General features: G+C 51.3%; 1 protein-coding gene across 1 annotated transcript in view; it reads left to right on the plus strand.

The window, feature by feature from the left end:
- Window positions 1-612: 612 nt before the first annotated feature.
- INTS3 (integrator complex subunit 3) overlaps window positions 613-21,940 on the plus strand; it is an 88,773-nt gene continuing 67,445 nt past the window's right edge. Inside the window, exons 1-2 of the mRNA XM_040412619.1 lie at window positions 613-1,148; window positions 18,360-18,443. Coding sequence (XP_040268553.1) covers window positions 1,080-1,148; window positions 18,360-18,443 — 153 coding nt within the window. The 5' untranslated portion in view covers window positions 613-1,079. The remainder of the gene's footprint in view (window positions 1,149-18,359; window positions 18,444-21,940) is intronic.

The following is a 21,940-nucleotide window of genomic DNA, read 5'->3' on the forward strand; positions in this document are numbered from 1 at the left end:
ACAGGATAATGACACTGATACTCGGGGTACAGGATAATGACACTCGGGGTACAGGATAATGACACTGGGGGTACAGGATAATGACACTCGGGGTACAGGATAATGACACTGGGGGTACAGGATAATGACACTGACACTTGGGGTGACAGATATTCCGCTTCATTTTCCACGGTTGTCAGCCTGTCAATCACATGACCTGGAGCGGTTGCTATGACGACAGGAGATGTCCGCCCGCTCATCCTGGACTGTTATATGAGGACACCCTCCATTTTACAATGGCTGACTCTGGTTGCCATTGGCGACGGCAATGTTCATGAAGTTTGGCCACCAGAGAGCATTGGCCGGACACATGACACCCTCTCCTCACTGGCAGACAGGGCGCAGCCAGGTCAATCCCCTTAGAACTCAGGAATTGGCAATTTGCCCTCATCAAACATGTCCGACTCGTCATGATGCCTGCTCTGGTCACGTGGTGCCATCGGCTTCCTTTCTGATCCAACCCTGTACTGCCGTAGACGGGGGACGTCACGAGAGAGGGCGGGGTAAACTTCCGTCAATCATGTGGATGTGCGTGTTGTGATTGGGCAGCGTCTCCGCAGAGGGCGGGAGCTTCCGTCGGCTGCTTGTGGGCTTCGGGATGACTTCCTGTGTGCGCTCGGAGCGGGGTGAGAGCTCCCGGTACCGGCCTGAAACGTGAGGCGCACAGTGAAGCCGACACAGACCTGCGACTTATCGCTCCCGTCCCTCACAGCAGCACATTCCTTCTAGAGCCCCCACAGTGTTATTCTGGGGGGCCCAATACGGCCCTTAACCCCTTCAGCTCAGCCGGGGGTACCCCATCCTCCTCATATGGCCTGTACCTAGGACCTGGGGTACCCCCCCATAGAGCAGCCCCCCAAACCCTGCAGGGGCCCCTTATGCTTTGTGGAGGCACCCCCTTACGAGTCCTGTAGAGCGGAGGCCCCCTTTATACTCCCCGCGCCCCCCCCTTTAAATGTCTGGTGAGTTGTCGACTAGAAGTCGCTGCTCCCCAAATCGGAGCGCCCCCCACTGACCGCCGGACCGCCAACACCCCGAAAATGGAGCAGAAATCCAAGGGCAAGCTGCTGATCTCCACCAGTCTGGACGCCAAAGACGAGCTGGAGGAGGTAACGTGCCGCGGGGGAGGGGAGCTGACCACCGCTCTGGGCGCCTCTGCTGTACCGGAGTGTTGTCGGGACGGGGCGCTTTACATTGGGTCCGCCTGTAATGTGACCCCAACCCCTAGCACTACGGACGCTGTTCCCTGTTGCCATAGTGACCGATTACGATTGGCCAGGCTCGAGACCTGTAACGCCGCCAATGCAACCGCAACGTAAAGAGGAACCGCCAGAAAGTAAAATGGTTGACTGAAGTGTACAGATGAGATGGGACCCCCGCATCTCCCAGGGGCCACAGTCCCGCTGACACCTCAGGGCACCCGGCCAGGACCCCAGTGAGGTAAATAAGGGACACCACAGGTTATCTGCTGACATTAAGCAGGACCAATGAGCAAGCAGATGGATCTGAGGATGGCCCCGCCCCTGAGGTTCTCATGTGTCTGCACAGGCTCAGCCGCCTTCAGGGTGACCCATAGGACAAATACTGCTGTATACCCCCCTGAGGTTAATGTAGCAGGATGAGACATACCAAAGGCGGGGCCTGAGCCGTATAGTAAAGGGAAGGTACACAGGGCGGGGCCTGAGCCGTATAGTAAAGGGAAGGTACACAGGGCGGGGCCTGAGCCGTGTAGTAAAGGGAAGGTACACAGGGCGGGGCCTGAGCCGTATAGTAAAGGGAAGGTACGGAGGGCGGGGCCTGAGCCGTATAGTAAAGGGGTGGTACACAGGGCGGGGCCTGAGCCGTATAGTAAAGGGAAGGTACACAGGGCGGGGCCTGAGCCGTGTAGTAAAGGGAAGGTACACAGGGCGGGGCCTGAGCCGTATAGTAAAGGGAAGGTACACAGGGCGGGGCCTGAGCCGTATAGTAAAGGGAAGGTACACAGGGCGGGGCCTGAGCCGTATAGTAAAGGGAAGGTACACAGGGCGGGGCCTGAGCCGTATAGTAAAGGGAAGGTACACAGGGCGGGGCCTGAGCCGTGTAGTAAAGGGAAGGTACACAGGGCGGGGCCTGAGCCGTATAGTAAAGGGAAGGTACGGAGGGCGGGGCCTGAGCCGTATAGTAAAGGGAAGGTACACAGGGCGGGGCCTGAGCCGTATAGTAAAGGGAAGGTACGGAGGGCGGGGCCTGAGCCGTATAGTAAAGGGAAGGTACACAGGGCGGGGCCTGAGCCGTATAGTAAAGGGAAGGTACGGAAGGCAGGGCCTGAGCCGTATAGTAAAGGGAAGGTATGGAAGGCGGGGCCTGAGCCGTATAGTAAAGGGAAGGTACACAGGGCGGGGCCTGAGCCGTATAGTAAAGGGAAGGTACACAGGGCGGGGCCTGAGCCGTATAGTAAAGGGAAGGTACACAGGGCGGGGCCTGAGCCGTATAGTAAAGGGGTGGTACACAGGGCGGGGCCTGAGCCGTATAGTAAAGGGAAGGTATGGAAGGCGGGGCCTGAGCCGTATAGTAAAGGGAAGGTACACAGGGCGGGGCCTGAGCCGTATAGTAAAGGGAAGGTACACAGGGCGGGGCCTGAGCCGTATAGTAAAGGGAAGGTACACAGGGCGGGGCCTGAGCCGTATAGTAAAGGGAAGGTACACAGGGCGGGGCCTGAGCCGTATAGTAAAGGGAAGGTACACAGGGCGGGGCCTGAGCCGTATAGTAAAGGGAAGGTACACAGGGCGGGGCCTGAGCCGTATAGTAAAGGGAAGGTACACAGGGCGGGGCCTGAGCCGTATAGTAAAGGGAAGGTACACAGGGCGGGGCCTGAGCCGTATAGTAAAGGGAAGGTACACAGGGCGGGGCCTGAGCCGTATAGTAAAGCGAAGGTACACAGGGCAGGGCCTGAGCCGTATAGTAAAGGGGTGGTACAGAGGGCGGGGCCTGTGCCGTGTAGTAAAGGGGTGGTACAAAGGGCGGGGCCTGTGCCGTGTAGTAAAGGGGTGGTACAGAGGGCGGGGCCTGTGCCGTGTAGTAAAGGGGTGGTACAGAGGGCGGGGCCTGTGCCGTGTAGTAAAGGGGTGGTACAGAGGGCGGGGCCTTTGCCGTGTAGTAAAGGGGTGGTACAGAGGGCGGGGCCTGTGGTGTCTGGTCTGCGGTGCAGCGCCCCCTTCGGGGCCCCGTTTCCTGTAATTCGGCGGTTCAGTGACTGCTCGTCGGTGCATTGTGGCCGCTCTTAATTCCTATTATGTTGTGAAGTTGCTGTGACGCGTTTCAGGCCTTTTGCTGTTTTCTGACCGGACTGACCCCGCTCTTCAGTGCCCGATGCAGGCGAGGGCCCGTGAGGTCATGAGAAGGCTGGGGTCACCTCATTAACTGAATTCTGGAGGCAGCGACCGCTCACGGGGCACCAGCGCCTCATTAGTACCCCACACTTAACCCTTTGTTCCCAGTACTCTCCATCCGGAATAAGAAGCGTCTGCGCTGTCAGCTTCGCCATTAAATCCGCGGTGACATGCGGCGGCTGACGGCCTGAGTGCACCCCAAAAGCCAGTCAGCGCCCCAGTGATAAGCAGTGGTACTAAGCCTGGTCTGTAGTATTATACGGTATTATAGATCGCTCCCGGCTGTAGTATTATACGGTATTATAGATCGCTCCTTGCTGTAGTATTATACTGTATTATAGATCAGTCCCGGCCGTAGTATTATACGGTATTATAGATCACTCCTGACTGTAGTATTATACGGTATTATACATCACTCCCGGCTGTAGTATTATACAATATTATAGATCACTCCCGGCTGTAGTATTATACGGTATTATAGATCACTCCTGACTGTAGTATTATACGGTATTATACATCACTCCCGGCTGTAGTATTATACAATATTATAGATCACTCCCGGCTGTAGTATTATACAGTATTATAGATCAGTCCCGGCCGTAGTATTATACAGTATTATAGATCGCTCCCGGCCGTAGTATTATACGGTATTATAAATCAGTCCCGGCTGTAGTATTATACGGTATTATAGATCGCTCCCGGCCGTAGTATTATACGGTATTATAGCTCGCTCCCGGCTGTAGTATTATACAGTATTATAGATCGCTCCCGGCTGTAGTATTATACAGTATTATAGATCAGTCCCGGCCGTAGTATTATACGGTATTATAGATCACTCCTGACTGTAGTATTATACGGTATTATACATCACTCCCGGCTGTAGTATTATACAATATTATAGATCACTCCCGGCTGTAGTATTATACAGTATTATAGATCACTCCCGGCTGTAGTATTATACGGTATTATAGATCGCTCCCGGCTGTAGTATTATACGGTATTATACATCACTCCCGGCTGTAGTATTATACAATATTATAGATCACTCCCGGCTGTAGTATTATACAGTATTATAGATCAGTCCCGGCCGTAGTATTATACGGTATTATAAATCAGTCCCGGCTGTAGTATTATACGGTATTATAGATCGCTCCCGGCCGTAGTATTATACGGTATTATAGCTCGCTCCCGGCTGTAGTATTATACAGTATTATAGATCGCTCCCGGCTGTAGTATTATACAGTATTATAGATCAGTCCCGGCCGTAGTATTATACGGTATTATAGATCACTCCTGGCTGTAGTATTATACGGTATTATAGATCGCTTCCGGCTGTAGTATTATACGGTATTACAGATCACTCCCGGCTGTAGTATTATACAGTATTATAGATCACTCCCGGCTGTAGTATTATACAGTATTATAGATCGCTCCCGGCTGTAGTATTATACGGTATTATAGATCGCTCCCGGCTGTAGTATTATACAGTATTATAGATCGCTCCCGGCTGTAGTATTATACGGTATTATAGATCGCTCCCGGCTGTAGTATTATACGGTATTATAGATCACTCCCGGCTGTAGTATTATACGGTATTACAGATCACTCCCGGCTGTAGTATTATACAGTATTATAGATCGCTCCCGGCTGTAGTATTATACGGTATTATAGATCGCTCCCGGCTGTAGTATTATACGGTATTATAGATCACTCCCGGCCGTAGTATTATACAGTATTATAGCTCGCTCCCGGCTGTAGTATTATACAGTATTATAGATCACTCCTGGCTGTAGTATTATACGGTATTATAGATCACTCCTGGCTGTAGTATTATACGGTATTATAGATCGCTTCCGGCTGTAGTATTATACGGTATTACAGATCACTCCCGGCTGTAGTATTATACAGTATTATAGATCACTCCCGGCTGTAGTATTATACAGTATTATAGATCACTCCCGGCTGTAGTATTATACGGTATTATAGATCACTCCTGGCTGTAGTATTATACGGTATTATAGATCGCTTCCGGCTGTAGTATTATACGGTATTACAGATCACTCCCGGCTGTAGTATTATACGGTATTATAGATCACTCCCGGCTGTAGTATTATACAGTATTATAGATCGCTCCCGGCTGTAGTATTATACGGTATTATAGATCGCTCCCGGCTGTAGTATTATACAGTATTATAGATCGCTCCCGGCTGTAGTATTATACCGTATTATAGATCGCTCCCGGCTGTAGTATTATACGGTATTACAGATCACTCCCGGCTGTAGTATTATACGGTATTATAGATCGCTCCCGGCTGTAGTATTATACGGTATTATAGATCGCTCCCGGCTGTAGTATTATACGGTATTATAGATCACTCCCGGCCGTAGTATTATACAGTATTATAGCTCGCTCCCGGCTGTAGTATTATACAGTATTATAGATCGCTCCCGGCTGTAGTATTATACAGTATTATAGATCAGTCCCGGCCGTAGTATTATACGGTATTATAGATCACTCCTGACTGTAGTATTATACGGTATTATAGATCGCTCCCGGCTGTAGTATTATACGGTATTATAGATCGCTCCCGGCTGTAGTATTATACGGTATTATAGATCGCTCCCGGCTGTAGTATTATACGGTATTATAGATCGCTCCCGGCTGTAGTATTATACGGTATTATAGATCGCTCCCGGCTGTAGTATTATACAGTATTATAGATCACTCCCGGCTGTAGTATTATACGGTATTATAGATCGCTCCTGGCTGTAGTATTATACGGTATTATAGATCGCTCCTGGCTGTAGTATTATACGGTATTATAGCTCGCTCCCGGCTGTAGTATTATACGGTATTATAGATCGCTCCTGGCTGTAGTATTATACAGTATTATAGCTCGCTCCTGGCTGTAGTATTATACGGTATTATAGCTCGCTCCCGGCTGTAGTATTATACGGTATTATAGCTCGCTCCCGGCTGTAGTATTATACAGTATTATAGATCACTCCTGGCTGTAGTATTATACGGTATTATAGATCACTCCCGGCTGTAGTATTATACAGTATTATAGATCGCTCCCGGCTGTAGTATTATACAGTATTATAGATCACTCCTGGCTGTAGTATTATACGGTATTATAGATCACTCCCGGCTGTAGTATTATACAGTATTATAGCTCGCTCCCGGCTGTAGTATTATACGGTATTACGGTTCGGCACGCTGTATGGCACCTGCGGTAGGGAAGGGGTTAGCGGCTTCCATGTAATTGGCGGGCCCTCGTGCGGCATCAGGGAGTCTCTTTGTTCTCCGCTCGGGGCCCGCAGGAGCTGTTCCTGCGCTCGGATGCGGCTCAAAGGGAATGTGTAATTCTCGCTTTCCTCGGCGCGGCCGTCACCGGTGAAGACGCCGTCTCCGCGCAGATAATGAGCCGCTTTGATGCCGTAACCCAGATTCCAGTAACCCCTTCATCCCCAGCAGCTGCCTCGTAGATAAGCGGTGCCACTCTCCATTATCAGGAGTCAGTGCAGGGGCCCCAACCTGGGCACCTCTCTACATGTGTACCCCAGAATACCTGCACCCCAATGTATGCGGAGTCTGACCCCTCTACATGTGTACCCCAGAATACCTGCACCCCAATGTATGCAGAGTCTGACCCCTCTACATGTATACCCCAGAATACCTGCACCCCAATGTATGCGGAGTCTGACCCCTCTACATGTGTACCCCAGAATACCTGCACCCCAATGTATGTGGAGTCTGACCCCTCTACATGTGTACCCCAGAATACCTGCACCCCAATGTATGTGGAGTCTGACCCCTCTACATGTGTACCCCAGAATACCTGCACCCCAATGTATGTGGAGTCTGACCTCTCTACATGTATACCCCTGAATACCTGCACCCCAATGTATGTGGAGTCTGACCTCTCTACATGTGTACCCCAGAATACCTGCACCCCAATGTATGTGGAGTCTGACCCCTCTACATGTGTACCCCAGAATACCTGCACCCCAATGTATGCGGAGTCTGACCCCTCTACATGTGTACCCCAGAATACCTGCACCCCAATGTATGTGGAGTCTGACCCCTCTACATGTGTACCCCAGTATACCTGCACCCCAATGTATGCGGAGTCTGACCCCTCTACATGTGTACCCCAGAATACCTGCACCCCAATGTATGCGGAGTCTGACCCCTCTACATGTGTACCCCAGAATACCTGCACCCCAATGTATGCGGAGTCTGACCCCTCTACATGTGTACCCCAGAATACCTGCACCCCAATGTATGCGGAGTCTGACCCCTCTACATGTGTACCCCAGAATACCTGCACCCCAATGTATGCGGAGTCTGACCTCTCTACATGTGTACCCCAGAATACCTGCACCCCAATGTATGCGGAGTCTGACCTCTCTACATGTGTACCCCAGAATACCTGCACCCCAATGTATGCGGAGTCTGACCTCTCTACATGTGTACCCCAGAATACCTGCACCCCAATGTATGCGGAGTCTGACCTCTCTACATGTGTACCCCAGAATACCTGCACCCCAATGTATGCGGAGTCTGACCTCTCTACATGTGTACCCCAGAATACCTGCACCCCAATGTATGCGGAGTCTGACCCCTCTACATGTGTACCCCAGAATACCTGCACCCCAATGTATGCGGAGTCTGACCCCTCTACATGTGTACCCCAGTATACCTGCACCCCAATGTATGTGGAGTCTGACCTCTCTACATGTGTACCCCAGAATACCTGCACCCCAATGTATGCGGAGTCTGACCTCTCTACATGTGTACCCCAGAATACCTGCACCCCAATGTATGTGGAGTCTGACCTCTCTACATGTGTACCCCAGAATACCTGCACCCCAATGTATGCGGAGTCTGACCTCTCTACATGTGTACCCCAGAATACCTGCACCCCAATGTATGCGGAGTCTGACCTCTCTACATGTGTACCCCAGAATACCTGCACCCCAATGTATGCGGAGTCTGACCTCTCTACATGTGTACCCCAGAATACCTGCACCCCAATGTATGTGGAGTCTGACCCCTCTACATGTGTACCCCAGAATACCTGCACCCCAATGTATGTGGAGTCTGACCCCTCTACATGTATACCCCAGAATACCTGCACCCCAATGTATGCGGAGTCTGACCCCTCTACATGTGTACCCCAGAATACCTGCACCCCAATGTATGCGGAGTCTGACCCCTCTACATGTGTACCCCAGTATACCTGCACCCCAATGTATGCGGAGTCTGACCCCTCTACATGTGTACCCCAGAATACCTGCACCCCAATGTATGCGGAGTCTGACCCCTCTACATGTGTACCCCAGAATACCTGCACCCCAATGTATGCGGAGTCTGACCCCTCTACATGTGTACCCCAGAATACCTGCACCCCAATGTATGTGGAGTCTGACCCCTCTACATGTGTACCCCAGTATACCTGCACCCCAATGTATGCGGAGTCTGACCCCTCTACATGTATACCCCAGAATACCTGCACCCCAATGTATGCGGAGTCTGACCCCTCTACATGTGTACCCCAGAATACCTGCACCCCAATGTATGTGGAGTCTGACCCCTCTACATGTGTACCCCAGAATACCTGCACCCCAATGTATGTGGAGTCTGACCCCTCTACATGTGTACCCCAGAATACCTGCACCCCAATGTATGTGGAGTCTGACCTCTCTACATGTATACCCCTGAATACCTGCACCCCAATGTATGTGGAGTCTGACCCCTCTACATGTGTACCCCAGAATACCTGCACCCCAATGTATGTGGAGTCTGACCCCTCTACATGTGTACCCCAGTATACCTGCACCCCAATGTATGCGGAGTCTGACCCCTCTACATGTGTACCCCAGAATACCTGCACCCCAATGTATGCGGAGTCTGACCCCTCTACATGTGTACCCCAGAATACCTGCACCCCAATGTATGCGGAGTCTGACCTCTCTACATGTGTACCCCAGAATACCTGCACCCCAATGTATGCGGAGTCTGACCCCTCTACATGTGTACCCCAGAATACCTGCACCCCAATGTATGTGGAGTCTGACCTCTCTACATGTGTACCCCAGAATACCTGCACCCCAATGTATGCGGAGTCTGACCCCTCTACATGTGTACCCCAGAATACCTGCACCCCAATGTATGTGGAGTCTGACCTCTCTACATGTGTACCCCAGAATACCTGCACCCCAATGTATGCGGAGTCTGACCCCTCTACATGTGTACCCCTGAATACCTGCACCCCAATGTATGTGGAGTCTGACCTCTCTACATGTGTACCCCAGAATACCTGCACCCCAATGTATGCAGAGTCTGACCCCTCTACATGTATACCCCAGAATACCTGCACCCCAATGTATGCGGAGTCTGACCTCTCTACATGTGTACCCCAGAATACCTGCACCCCAATGTATGCGGAGTCTGACCCCTCTACATGTGTACCCCTGAATACCTGCACCCCAATGTATGCGGAGTCTGACCCCTCTACATGTGTACCCCAGAATACCTGCACCCCAATGTATGCAGAGTCTGACCCCTCTACATGTATACCCCAGAATACCTGCACCCCAATGTATGCGGAGTCTGACCTCTCTACATGTGTACCCCAGAATACCTGCACCCCAATGTATGTGGAGTCTGACCTCTCTACATGTGTACCCCAGAATACCTGCACCCCAATGTATGCGGAGTCTGACCTCTCTACATGTGTACCCCAGAATACCTGCACCCCAATGTATGCGGAGTCTGACCTCTCTACATGTGTACCCCAGAATACCTGCACCCCAATGTATGCGGAGTCTGACCTCTCTACATGTGTACCCCAGAATACCTGCACCCCAATGTATGTGGAGTCTGACCCCTCTACATGTGTACCCCAGAATACCTGCACCCCAATGTATGTGGAGTCTGACCCCTCTACATGTATACCCCAGAATACCTGCACCCCAATGTATGCGGAGTCTGACCCCTCTACATGTGTACCCCAGAATACCTGCACCCCAATGTATGCGGAGTCTGACCCCTCTACATGTGTACCCCAGTATACCTGCACCCCAATGTATGCGGAGTCTGACCCCTCTACATGTGTACCCCAGAATACCTGCACCCCAATGTATGCGGAGTCTGACCCCTCTACATGTGTACCCCAGAATACCTGCACCCCAATGTATGCGGAGTCTGACCCCTCTACATGTGTACCCCAGAATACCTGCACCCCAATGTATGTGGAGTCTGACCCCTCTACATGTGTACCCCAGTATACCTGCACCCCAATGTATGCGGAGTCTGACCCCTCTACATGTATACCCCAGAATACCTGCACCCCAATGTATGCGGAGTCTGACCCCTCTACATGTGTACCCCAGAATACCTGCACCCCAATGTATGTGGAGTCTGACCCCTCTACATGTGTACCCCAGAATACCTGCACCCCAATGTATGTGGAGTCTGACCCCTCTACATGTGTACCCCAGAATACCTGCACCCCAATGTATGTGGAGTCTGACCTCTCTACATGTATACCCCTGAATACCTGCACCCCAATGTATGTGGAGTCTGACCCCTCTACATGTGTACCCCAGAATACCTGCACCCCAATGTATGTGGAGTCTGACCCCTCTACATGTGTACCCCAGTATACCTGCACCCCAATGTATGCGGAGTCTGACCCCTCTACATGTGTACCCCAGAATACCTGCACCCCAATGTATGCGGAGTCTGACCCCTCTACATGTGTACCCCAGAATACCTGCACCCCAATGTATGCGGAGTCTGACCTCTCTACATGTGTACCCCAGAATACCTGCACCCCAATGTATGCGGAGTCTGACCCCTCTACATGTGTACCCCAGAATACCTGCACCCCAATGTATGTGGAGTCTGACCTCTCTACATGTGTACCCCAGAATACCTGCACCCCAATGTATGCGGAGTCTGACCCCTCTACATGTGTACCCCAGAATACCTGCACCCCAATGTATGTGGAGTCTGACCTCTCTACATGTGTACCCCAGAATACCTGCACCCCAATGTATGCGGAGTCTGACCCCTCTACATGTGTACCCCTGAATACCTGCACCCCAATGTATGTGGAGTCTGACCTCTCTACATGTGTACCCCAGAATACCTGCACCCCAATGTATGCGGAGTCTGACCTCTCTACATGTGTACCCCAGAATACCTGCACCCCAATGTATGCGGAGTCTGACCCCTCTACATGTGTACCCCAGAATACCTGCACCCCAATGTATGCGGAGTCTGACCCCTCTACATGTGTACCCCAGAATACCTGCACCCCAATGTATGCAGAGTCTGACCCCTCTACATGTATACCCCAGAATACCTGCACCCCAATGTATGCGGAGTCTGACCTCTCTACATGTGTACCCCAGAATACCTGCACCCCAATGTATGTGGAGTCTGACCTCTCTACATGTGTACCCCAGAATACCTGCACCCCAATGTATGTGGAGTCTGACCTCTCTACATGTGTACCCCAGAATACCTGCACCCCAATGTATGCGGAGTCTGACCCCTCTACATGTGTACCCCAGAATACCTGCACCCCAATGTATGCGGAGTCTGACCCCTCTACATGTGTACCCCAGAATACCTGCACCCCAATGTATGCGGAGTCTGACCCCTCTACATGTGTACCCCAGAATACCTGCACCCCAATGTATGCGGAGTCTGACCCCTCTGTACATGTGTACCCCAGAATACCTGCACCCCAATGTATGCGGAGTCTGACCCCTCTACATGTGTACCCCAGACTACCTGCACCCCAATGTATGCGGAGTCTGACCCCTCTACATGTATACCCCAGAATACCTGCACCCCAATGTATGCGGAGTCTGACCTCTGTACATGTGTACCCCAGAATACCTGCACCCCAATGTATGCGGAGTCTGACCCCTCTACATGTGTACCCCAGAATACCTGCACCCCAATGTATGCGGAGTCTGACCCCTCTGTACATGTGTACCCCAGAATACCTGCACCCCAATGTATGTGGAGTCTGACCCCTCTACATGTGTACCCCAGAATACCTGCACCCCAATGTATGCGGAGTCTGACCCCTCTACATGTGTACCCCAGAATACCTGCACCCCAATGTATGTGGAGTCTGACCCCTCTACATGTGTACCCCAGAATACCTGCACCCCAATGTATGCGGAGTCTGACCCCTCTACATGTGTACCCCAGTATACCTGCACCCCAATGTATGTGGAGTCTGACCCCTCTACATGTGTACCCCAGAATACCTGCACCCCAATGTATGTGGAGTCTGACCCCTCTACATGTGTACCCCAGAATACCTGCACCCCAATGTATGCGGAGTCTGACCTCTCTACATGTGTACCCCAGAATACCTGCACCCCAATGTATGCGGAGTCTGACCCCTCTACATGTGTACCCCAGAATACCTGCACCCCAATGTATGCGGAGTCTGACCTCTCTACATGTGTACCCCAGAATACCTGCACCCCAATGTATGCGGAGTCTGACCCCTCTGTACATGTGTACCCCAGAATACCTGCACCCTAATGTATGCGGAGTCTGACCCCTCTACATGTGTACCCCAGAATACCTGCACCCCAATGTATGCGGAGTCTGACCCCTCTACATGTGTACCCCAGAATACCTGCACCCCAATGTATGTGGAGTCTGACCCCTCTACATGTGTACCCCAGAATACCTGCACCCCAATGTATGCGGAGTCTGACCCCTCTACATGTGTACCCCAGAATACCTGCACCCCAATGTATGTGGAGTCTGACCCCTCTACATGTGTACCCCAGAATACCTGCACCCCAATGTATGCGGAGTCTGACCCCTCTACATGTGTACCCCAGAATACCTGCACCCCAATGTATGTGGAGTCTGACCCCTCTACATGTGTACCCCAGAATACCTGCACCCCAATGTATGCTGAGTCTGACCTCTCTACATGTGTACCCCAGAATACCTGCACCCCAATGTATGCGGAGTCTGACCCCTCTACATGTGTACCCCAGAATACCTGCACCCCAATGTATGCGGAGTCTGACCCCTCTACATGTGTACCCCAGAATACCTGCACCCCAATGTATGTGGAGTCTGACCTCTCTACATGTGTACCCCAGAATACCTGCACCCCAATGTATGTGGAGTCTGACCCCTCTACATGTGTACCCCAGAATACCTGCACCCCAATGTATGTGGAGTCTGACCTCTCTACATGTGTACCCCAGAATACCTGCACCCCAATGTATGCGGAGTCTGACCTCTCTACATGTGTACCCCAGAATACCTGCACCCCAATGTATGCGGAGTCTGACCCCTCTACATGTGTACCCCAGAATACCTGCACCCCAATGTATGTGGAGTCTGACCTCTCTACATGTGTACCCCAGTATACCTGCACCCCAATGTATGCGGAGTCTGACCCCTCTACATGTGTACCCCAGAATACCTGCACCCCAATGTATGCGGAGTCTGACCCCTCTACATGTGTACCCCAGAATACCTGCACCCCAATGTATGCGGAGTCTGACCCCTCTACATGTGTACCCCAGAATACCTGCACCCCAATGTATGTGGAGTCTGACCCCTCTACATGTGTACCCCAGAATACCTGCCCCCAATGTATGCGGAGTCTGACCCCTCTGTACATGTGTACCCCAGAATACCTGCACCCCAATGTATGCGGAGTCTGACCCTTCTACATGTGTACCCCAGAATACCTGCACCCCAATGTATGCGGAGTCTGACCCCTCTGTACATGTGTACCCCAGAATACCTGCACCCCAATGTATGTGGAGTCTGACCCCTCTACATGTGTACCCCAGAATACCTGCACCCCAATGTATGCGGAGTCTGACCCCTCTACATGTGTACCCCAGAATACCTGCACCCCAATGTATGTGGAGTCTGACCCCTCTACATGTGTACCCCAGAATACCTGCACCCCAATGTATGCGGAGTCTGACCCCTCTACATGTGTACCCCAGAATACCTGCACCCCAATGTATGCGGAGTCTGACCCCTCTACATGTGTACCCCAGAATACCTGCACCCCAATGTATGCGGAGTCTGACCTCTCTACATGTGTACCCCAGAATACCTGCACCCCAATGTATGCGGAGTCTGACCCCTCTACATGTGTACCCCAGAATACCTGCACCCCAATGTATGCGGAGTCTGACCCCTCTACATGTGTACCCCAGAATACCTGCACCCCAATGTATGCGGAGTCTGACCCCTCTACATGTGTACCCCAGAATACCTGCACCCCAATGTATGCGGAGTCTGACCCCTCTACATGTGTACCCCAGAATACCTGCACCCCAATGTATGCGGAGTCTGACCCCCCTCTACATGTGTACCCCAGAATACCTGCACCCCAATGTATGCGGAGTCTGACCCCTCTACATGTGTACCCCAGAATACCTGCCCCCAATGTATGTGGAGTCTGACCCCTCTACATGTGTACCCCAGAATACCTGCACCCCAATGTATGCGGAGTCTGACCCCTCTGTACATGTGTACCCCAGAATACCTGCACCCCAATGTATGTGGAGTCTGACCCCTCTACATGTGTACCCCAGAATACCGGCACCCCAATGTGTGCGGAGTCTGACCTCTCTACATGTGTACCCCAGAATACCTGCACCCCAATGTATGTGGAGTCTGACCCCTCTACATGTGTACCCCAGAATACCTGCACCCCAATGTATGTGGAGTCTGACCCCTCTACATGTGTACCCCAGAATACCTGCACCCCAATGTATGTGGAGTCTGACCCCTCTACATGTGTACCCCAGAATACCTGCACCCCAATGTATGCGGAGTCTGACCCCTCTACATGTGTACCCCAGAATACCTGCACCCCAATGTATGCGGAGTCTGACCCCTCTACATGTGTACCCCAGAATACCTGCACCCCAATGTATGCGGAGTCTGACCCCCCTCTACATGTGTACCCCAGAATACCTGCACCCCAATGTATGTGGAGTCTGACCCCTCTACATGTGTACCCCAGAATACCTGCACCCCAATGTATGCGGAGTCTGACCCCTCTACATGTGTACCCCAGAATACCTGCACCCCAATGTATGTGGAGTCTGACCCCTCTACATGTGTACCCCAGAATACCTGCACCCCAATGTATGCGGAGTCTGACCCCTCTACATGTGTACCCCAGAATACCTGCACCCCAATGTATGCGGAGTCTGACCCCTCTACATGTGTACCCCAGTATACCTGCACCCCAATGTATGCGGAGTCTGACCCCTCTACATATGTACCCCAGAATACCTGCACCCCAATGTATGTGGAGTCTGACCTCTCTACATGTGTACCCCAGAATACCTGCACCCCAATGTATGCGAAGTCTGACCCCTCTACATGTGTACCCCAGTATACCTGCACCCCAATGTATGCGGAGTCTGACCCCTCTACATGTATACCCCAGAATACCTGCACCCCAATGTATGCAGAGTCTGACCTCTCTACATGTGTACCCCAGAATACCTGCACCCCAATGTATGTGGAGTCTGACCTCTCTACATGTGTACCCCAGAATACCTGCACCCCAATGTATGCGGAGTCTGACCCCTCTACATGTGTACCCCCGTATACCTGCACCCCAATGTATGCGGAGTCTGACCCCTCTACATGTATACCCCAGAATACCTGCACCCCAATGTATGTGGAGTCTGACCCCTCTACATGTGTACCCCAGAATACCTGCACCCCAATGTATGCGGAGTCTGACCTCTCTACATGTGTACCCCAGAATACCTGCACCCCAATGTATGCGGAGTCTGACCCCCTCTACATGTGTACCCCAGAATACCTGCACCCCAATGTATGCGGAGTCTGACCCCTCTACATGTGTACCCCAGAATACCTGCACCCCAATGTATGCGGAGTCTGACCCCTCTACATGTGTACCCCAGAATACCTGCACCCCAATGTATGCGGAGTCTGACCCCTCTACATGTGTACCCCAGAATACCTGCACCCCAATGTATGCGGAGTCTGACCTCTCTACATGTGTACCCCAGTATACCTGCACCCCAATGTATGCGGAGTCTGACCCCTCTACATGTGTACCCCAGAATACCTGCACCCCAATGTATGCGGAGTCTGACCTCTCTACATGTGTACCCCAGTATACCTGCACCCCAATGTATGCGGAGTCTGACCTCTCTACATGTGTACCCCAGAATACCTGCACCCCAATGTATGCGGAGTCTGACCCCTCTACATGTGTACCCCAGAATACCTGCACCCCAATGTATGTGGAGTCTGACCCCTCTACATGTGTACCCCAGAATACCTGAACCCCAATGTATGCGGAGTCTGACCCCTCTACATGTGTACCCCAGAATACCTGCACCCCAATGTATGTGGAGTCTGACCCCTCTACATGTGTACCCCAGAATACCTGCACCCCAATGTATGCGGAGTCTGACCCCTCTACATGTGTACCCCAGAATACCTGCACCCCAATGTATGTGGAGTCTGACCCCTCTACATGTGTACCCCAGAATACCTGCACCCCAATGTATGCGGAGTCTGACCCCTCTACATGTGTACCCCAGAATACCTGCACCCCAATGTATGCGGAGTCTGACCCCTCTACATGTGTACCCCAGTATACCTGCACCCCAATGTATGCGGAGTCTGACCCCTCTACATATGTACCCCAGAATACCTGCACCCCAATGTATGTGGAGTCTGACCTCTCTACATGTGTACCCCAGAATACCTGCACCCCAATGTATGCGAAGTCTGACCCCTCTACATGTGTACCCCAGTATACCTGCACCCCAATGTATGCAGAGTCTGACCTCTCTACATGTGTACCCCAGAATACCTGCACCCCAATGTATGCGGAGTCTGACCCCTCTACATGTGTACCCCAGAATACCTGCACCCCAATGTATGCGGAGTCTGACCCCTCTACATGTGTACCCCCGTATACCTGCACCCCAATGTATGCGGAGTCTGACCCCTCTACATGTATACCCCAGAATACCTGCACCCCAATGTATGTGGAGTCTGACCCCTCTACATGTGTACCCCAGAATACCTGCACCCCAATGTATGCGGAGTCTGACCTCTCTACATGTGTACCCCAGAATACCTGCACCCCAATGTATGCGGAGTCTGACCCCCTCTACATGTGTACCCCAGAATACCTGCACCCCAATGTATGCGGAGTCTGACCCCTCTACATGTGTACCCCAGAATACCTGCACCCCAATGTATGCGGAGTCTGACCCCTCTACATGTATACCCCAGAATACCTGCACCCCAATGTATGCGGAGTCTGACCCCTCTACATGTGTACCCCAGAATACCTGCACCCCAATGTATGCGGAGTCTGACCTCTCTACATGTATACCCCAGAATACCTGCACCCCAATGTATGCGGAGTCTGACCCCTCTACATGTGTACCCCAGAATACCTGCACCCCAATGTATGTGGAGTCTGACCCCTCTACATGTGTACCCCAGAATACCTGCACCCCAATGTATGCGGAGTCTGACCCCTCTACATGTGTACCCCAGAATACCTGCACCCCAATGTATGTGGAGTCTGACCCCTCTACATGTGTACCCCAGAATACCTGCACCCCAATGTATGCGGAGTCTGACCCCTCTACATGTGTACCCCAGAATACCTGCACCCCAATGTATGCGGAGTCTGACCCCTCTACATGTGTACCCCAGAATACCTGCACCCCAATGTATGCGGAGTCTGACCCCTCTACATGTGTACCCCAGAATACCTGCACCCCAATGTATGTGGAGTCTGACCCCTCTACATGTATACCCCAGAATACCTGCACCCTGATTTATCAGCTGAGTGTCCCCTGTCTGTTTGCTCTCCGCTCATGTCCTGTTTATCGTCTGTATTTCAGAGGCTGGAGCGCTGCGTGACACTGGTGACATCCATGACGAGTGGCGTCTCGGAAAGAGAGGCCAACGACGCGCTGAATGCTTATGTAAGTGACCTTGTGACCCCTCCCTCACCCCCATCATCTTTTGTGGGGGTCTGTAGGACAGGAGAATACAGTCTATTGCTCCCTGTTATCAGCCATTACAGGGGGGAGGATGACTGTAGGACAGGAGAATACAGTCTATTGCTCCCTGTTATCAGCCATTTCAGGGGAGAGGATGACTGTAGGACAGGAGAATACAGTCTATTGCTCCCTGTTATCAGCCATTTCAGGGGAGAGGATGACTGTAGGACAGGAGAATACAGTCTATTGCCCCCTGTTATCAGCCATTTCAGGGGAGAGGATGACTGTAGGACAGGAGAATACAGTCTATTGCCCCCTGTTATCAGCCATTTCAGGGGAGAGGATGACTGTAGGACAGGAGAATACAGTCTATTGCCCCCTGTTATCAGCCATTTCAGGGGAGGGGATGACTGTAGGACAGGAGAATACAGTCTATTGCCCCCTGTTATCAGCCATTTCAGGGGAGGGGATGACTGTAGGACAGGAGAATACAGTCTATTGCCCCCTGTTATCAGCCATTTCAGGGGAGAGGATGACTGTAGGACAGGAGAATACAGTCTATTGCCCCCTGTTATCAGCCATTACAGGGGAGAGGATGACTGTAGGACAGAAGAATACAGTCTATTGCCCCCTGTTATCAGCCATTTCAGGGGAGAGGATGACTGTAGGACAGGAGAATACAGTCTATTGCTCCCTGTTATCAGCCATTTCAGGGGAGAGGATGACTGTAGGACAGGAGAATACAATCTATTGCCCCCTGTTATCAGCCATTTCAGGGGAGAGGATGACTGTAGGACAGGAGAATACAGTCTATTGCCCCCTTTTATCAGCCATTTCAGGGGAGAGGATGACTGTAGGACAGGAGAATACAGTCTATTGCCCCCTGTTATCAGCCATTTCAGGGGAGAGGATGACTGTAGGACAGGAGAATACAGTCTATTGCCTCCTGTTATCAGCCATTTCAGGGGAGAGGATGACTGTAGGACAGGAGAATACAGTCTATTGCTCCCTGTTATCAGCCATTTCAGGGGAGAGGATGACTGTAGGACAGGAGAATACAGTCTATTGACCCCTGTTATCAGCCATTTCAGGGGAGAGGATGACTGTAGGACAGGAGAATACAATCTATTGCCCCTGTTATCAGCCATTTCAGGGGAGAGGATGACTGTAGGACAGGAGAATACAGTCTATTGCCCCCTGTTATCAGACATTTCAGGGGAGAGGATGACTGTAGGACAGGAGAATACAGTCTATTGCCCCCTGTTATCAGCCATTTCAGAGGAGAGGATGACTGTAGGACAGGAGAATACAGTCTATTGCCTCCTGTTATCAGCCATTTCAGGGGAGAGGATGACTGTAGGACAGGAGAATACAGTCTATTGCCCCCTGTTATCAGCCATTTCAGAGGAGAGGATGACTGTAGGACAGGAGAATACAGTCTATTGACCCCTGTTATCAGCCATTTCAGGGGAGAGGATGACTGTAGGACAGGAGAATACAGTCTATTGCTCCATGTTATCAGCCATTTCAGGGGAGAGGATGACTGTAGGACAGGAGAATACAGTCTATTGCCCCCTGTTATCAGCCATTTCAGGGGAGAGGATGACTGTAGGACAGGAGAATACAGTCTATTGCCCCCTGTTATCAGCCATTTCAGAGGAGAGGATGACTGTAGGACAGGAGAATACAATCTATTGCTCCCTGTTATCAGCCATTTCAGAGGAGAGGATGACTGTAGGACAGGAGAATACAGTCTATTGCCCCCTGTTATCAGCCATTTCATGGGAGATGATGACTGTAGGACAGGAGAATACAGTCTATTGCCCCCTGTTATCAGCCATTTCAGGGGAGAGGATGACTGTAGGACAGGAGAATACAGTCTATTGCCTCCTGTTATCAGCCATTTCAGGGGAGAGGATGACTGTAGGACAGGAGAATACAGTCTATTCCCCCCTGTTATCAGCCATTTCAGGGGAGAGGATGACTGTAGGACAGGAGAATACAGTCTATTGCCCCCTGTTATCAGCCATTTCAGGGGGGAGGATGACTGTAGGACAGGAGAATACAGTCTATTGCTCCCTGTTATCAGCCATTTCAGGGGGAGAGGATGACTGTAGGACAGGAGAATACAGTCTATTGTCCCCTGTTATCAGCCATTTCAGGGAGAGGATGACTGTAGGACAGGAGAATACAGTCTATTGCTCCCTGTTATCAGCCATTTCAGGGGAGAGGATGACTGTAGGACAGGAGAATACAGTCTATTGCCTCCTGTTATCAGCCATTTCAGGGGAGAGGATGACTGTAGGACAGGAGAATACAGTCTATTGCTCCCTGTTATCAGCCATTTCAGGGGGGAGGATGACTGTAGGACAGGAGAACACAGTCTATTTCTTCCAGTTATCAGCCATTTCAGAGGAGAGGATGACTGTAGGACAGGAGAATACAGTCTATTGCTCCCTGTTATCAGCCATTTCAGGGGAGAGGATGACTGTAGGACAGGAGAATACAGTCTATTGCTCCCTGTTATCAGCCATTTCAGGGGGGAGGATGACTGTAGGACAGGAGAACACAGTCTATTTCTTCCAGTTATCAGCCATTTCAGAGGAGAGGATGACTGTAGGACAGGAGAATACAGTCTATTGCTCCCTGTTATCAGCCATTTCAGGGGAGAGGATGACTGTAGGACAGGAGAATACAGTCTATTGCTCCCTGTTATCAGCCATTTCAGGGGAGAGGATGACTGTAGGACAGGAGAATACAGTCTATTGCCCCCTGTTATCAGCCATTTCAGGGGAGAGGATGACTGTAGGACAGGAGAATACAGTCTATTGCCCCCTGTTATCAGCCATTTCAGGGGAGAGGATGACTGTAGGACAGGAGAATACAGTCTATTGCTCCCTGCTATCAGCCATTTCAGGGGAGAGGATGACTGTAGGACAGGAGAATACAGTCTATTGCCCCTGTTATCAGCCATTTCAGGGGAGAGGATGACTGTAGGACAGGAGAATACAGTCTATTGCTCCCTGTTATCAGCCATTTCAGGGGAGAGGATGACTGTAGGACAGGAGAATACAGTCTATTGCCCCCTGTTATCAGCCATTTCAGGGGAGAGGATGACTGTAGGACAGGAGAATACAGTCTGTTGCCCCCTGTTATCAGTCATTTCAGGGGAGAGGATGACTGTAGGACAGGAGAATACAATCTATTACCCCCTGTTATCAGCCATTTCAGGGGAGAGGATGACTGTAGGACAGGAGAATACAGTCTATTGCCCCCTGTTATCAGCCATTTCAGGGGAGAGGATGACTGTAGGACAGGAGAATACAGTGTATTGTCCCCTGTTATCAGCCATTTCAGCGGAGAGGATGACTGTAGGACAGGAGAATACAGTCTATTGCCCTCTGTTATCAGCCATTTCAGGGGGGAGGACGACTGTAGGACAGGAGAATACAGTCTATTGCCCCCTGTTATCAGCCATT

The sequence above is a fragment of the Bufo bufo genome, chromosome 11 (assembly GCF_905171765.1).
Source record: "Bufo bufo chromosome 11, aBufBuf1.1, whole genome shotgun sequence".
Classification (NCBI taxonomy): Eukaryota; Metazoa; Chordata; class Amphibia; order Anura; family Bufonidae; genus Bufo; species Bufo bufo.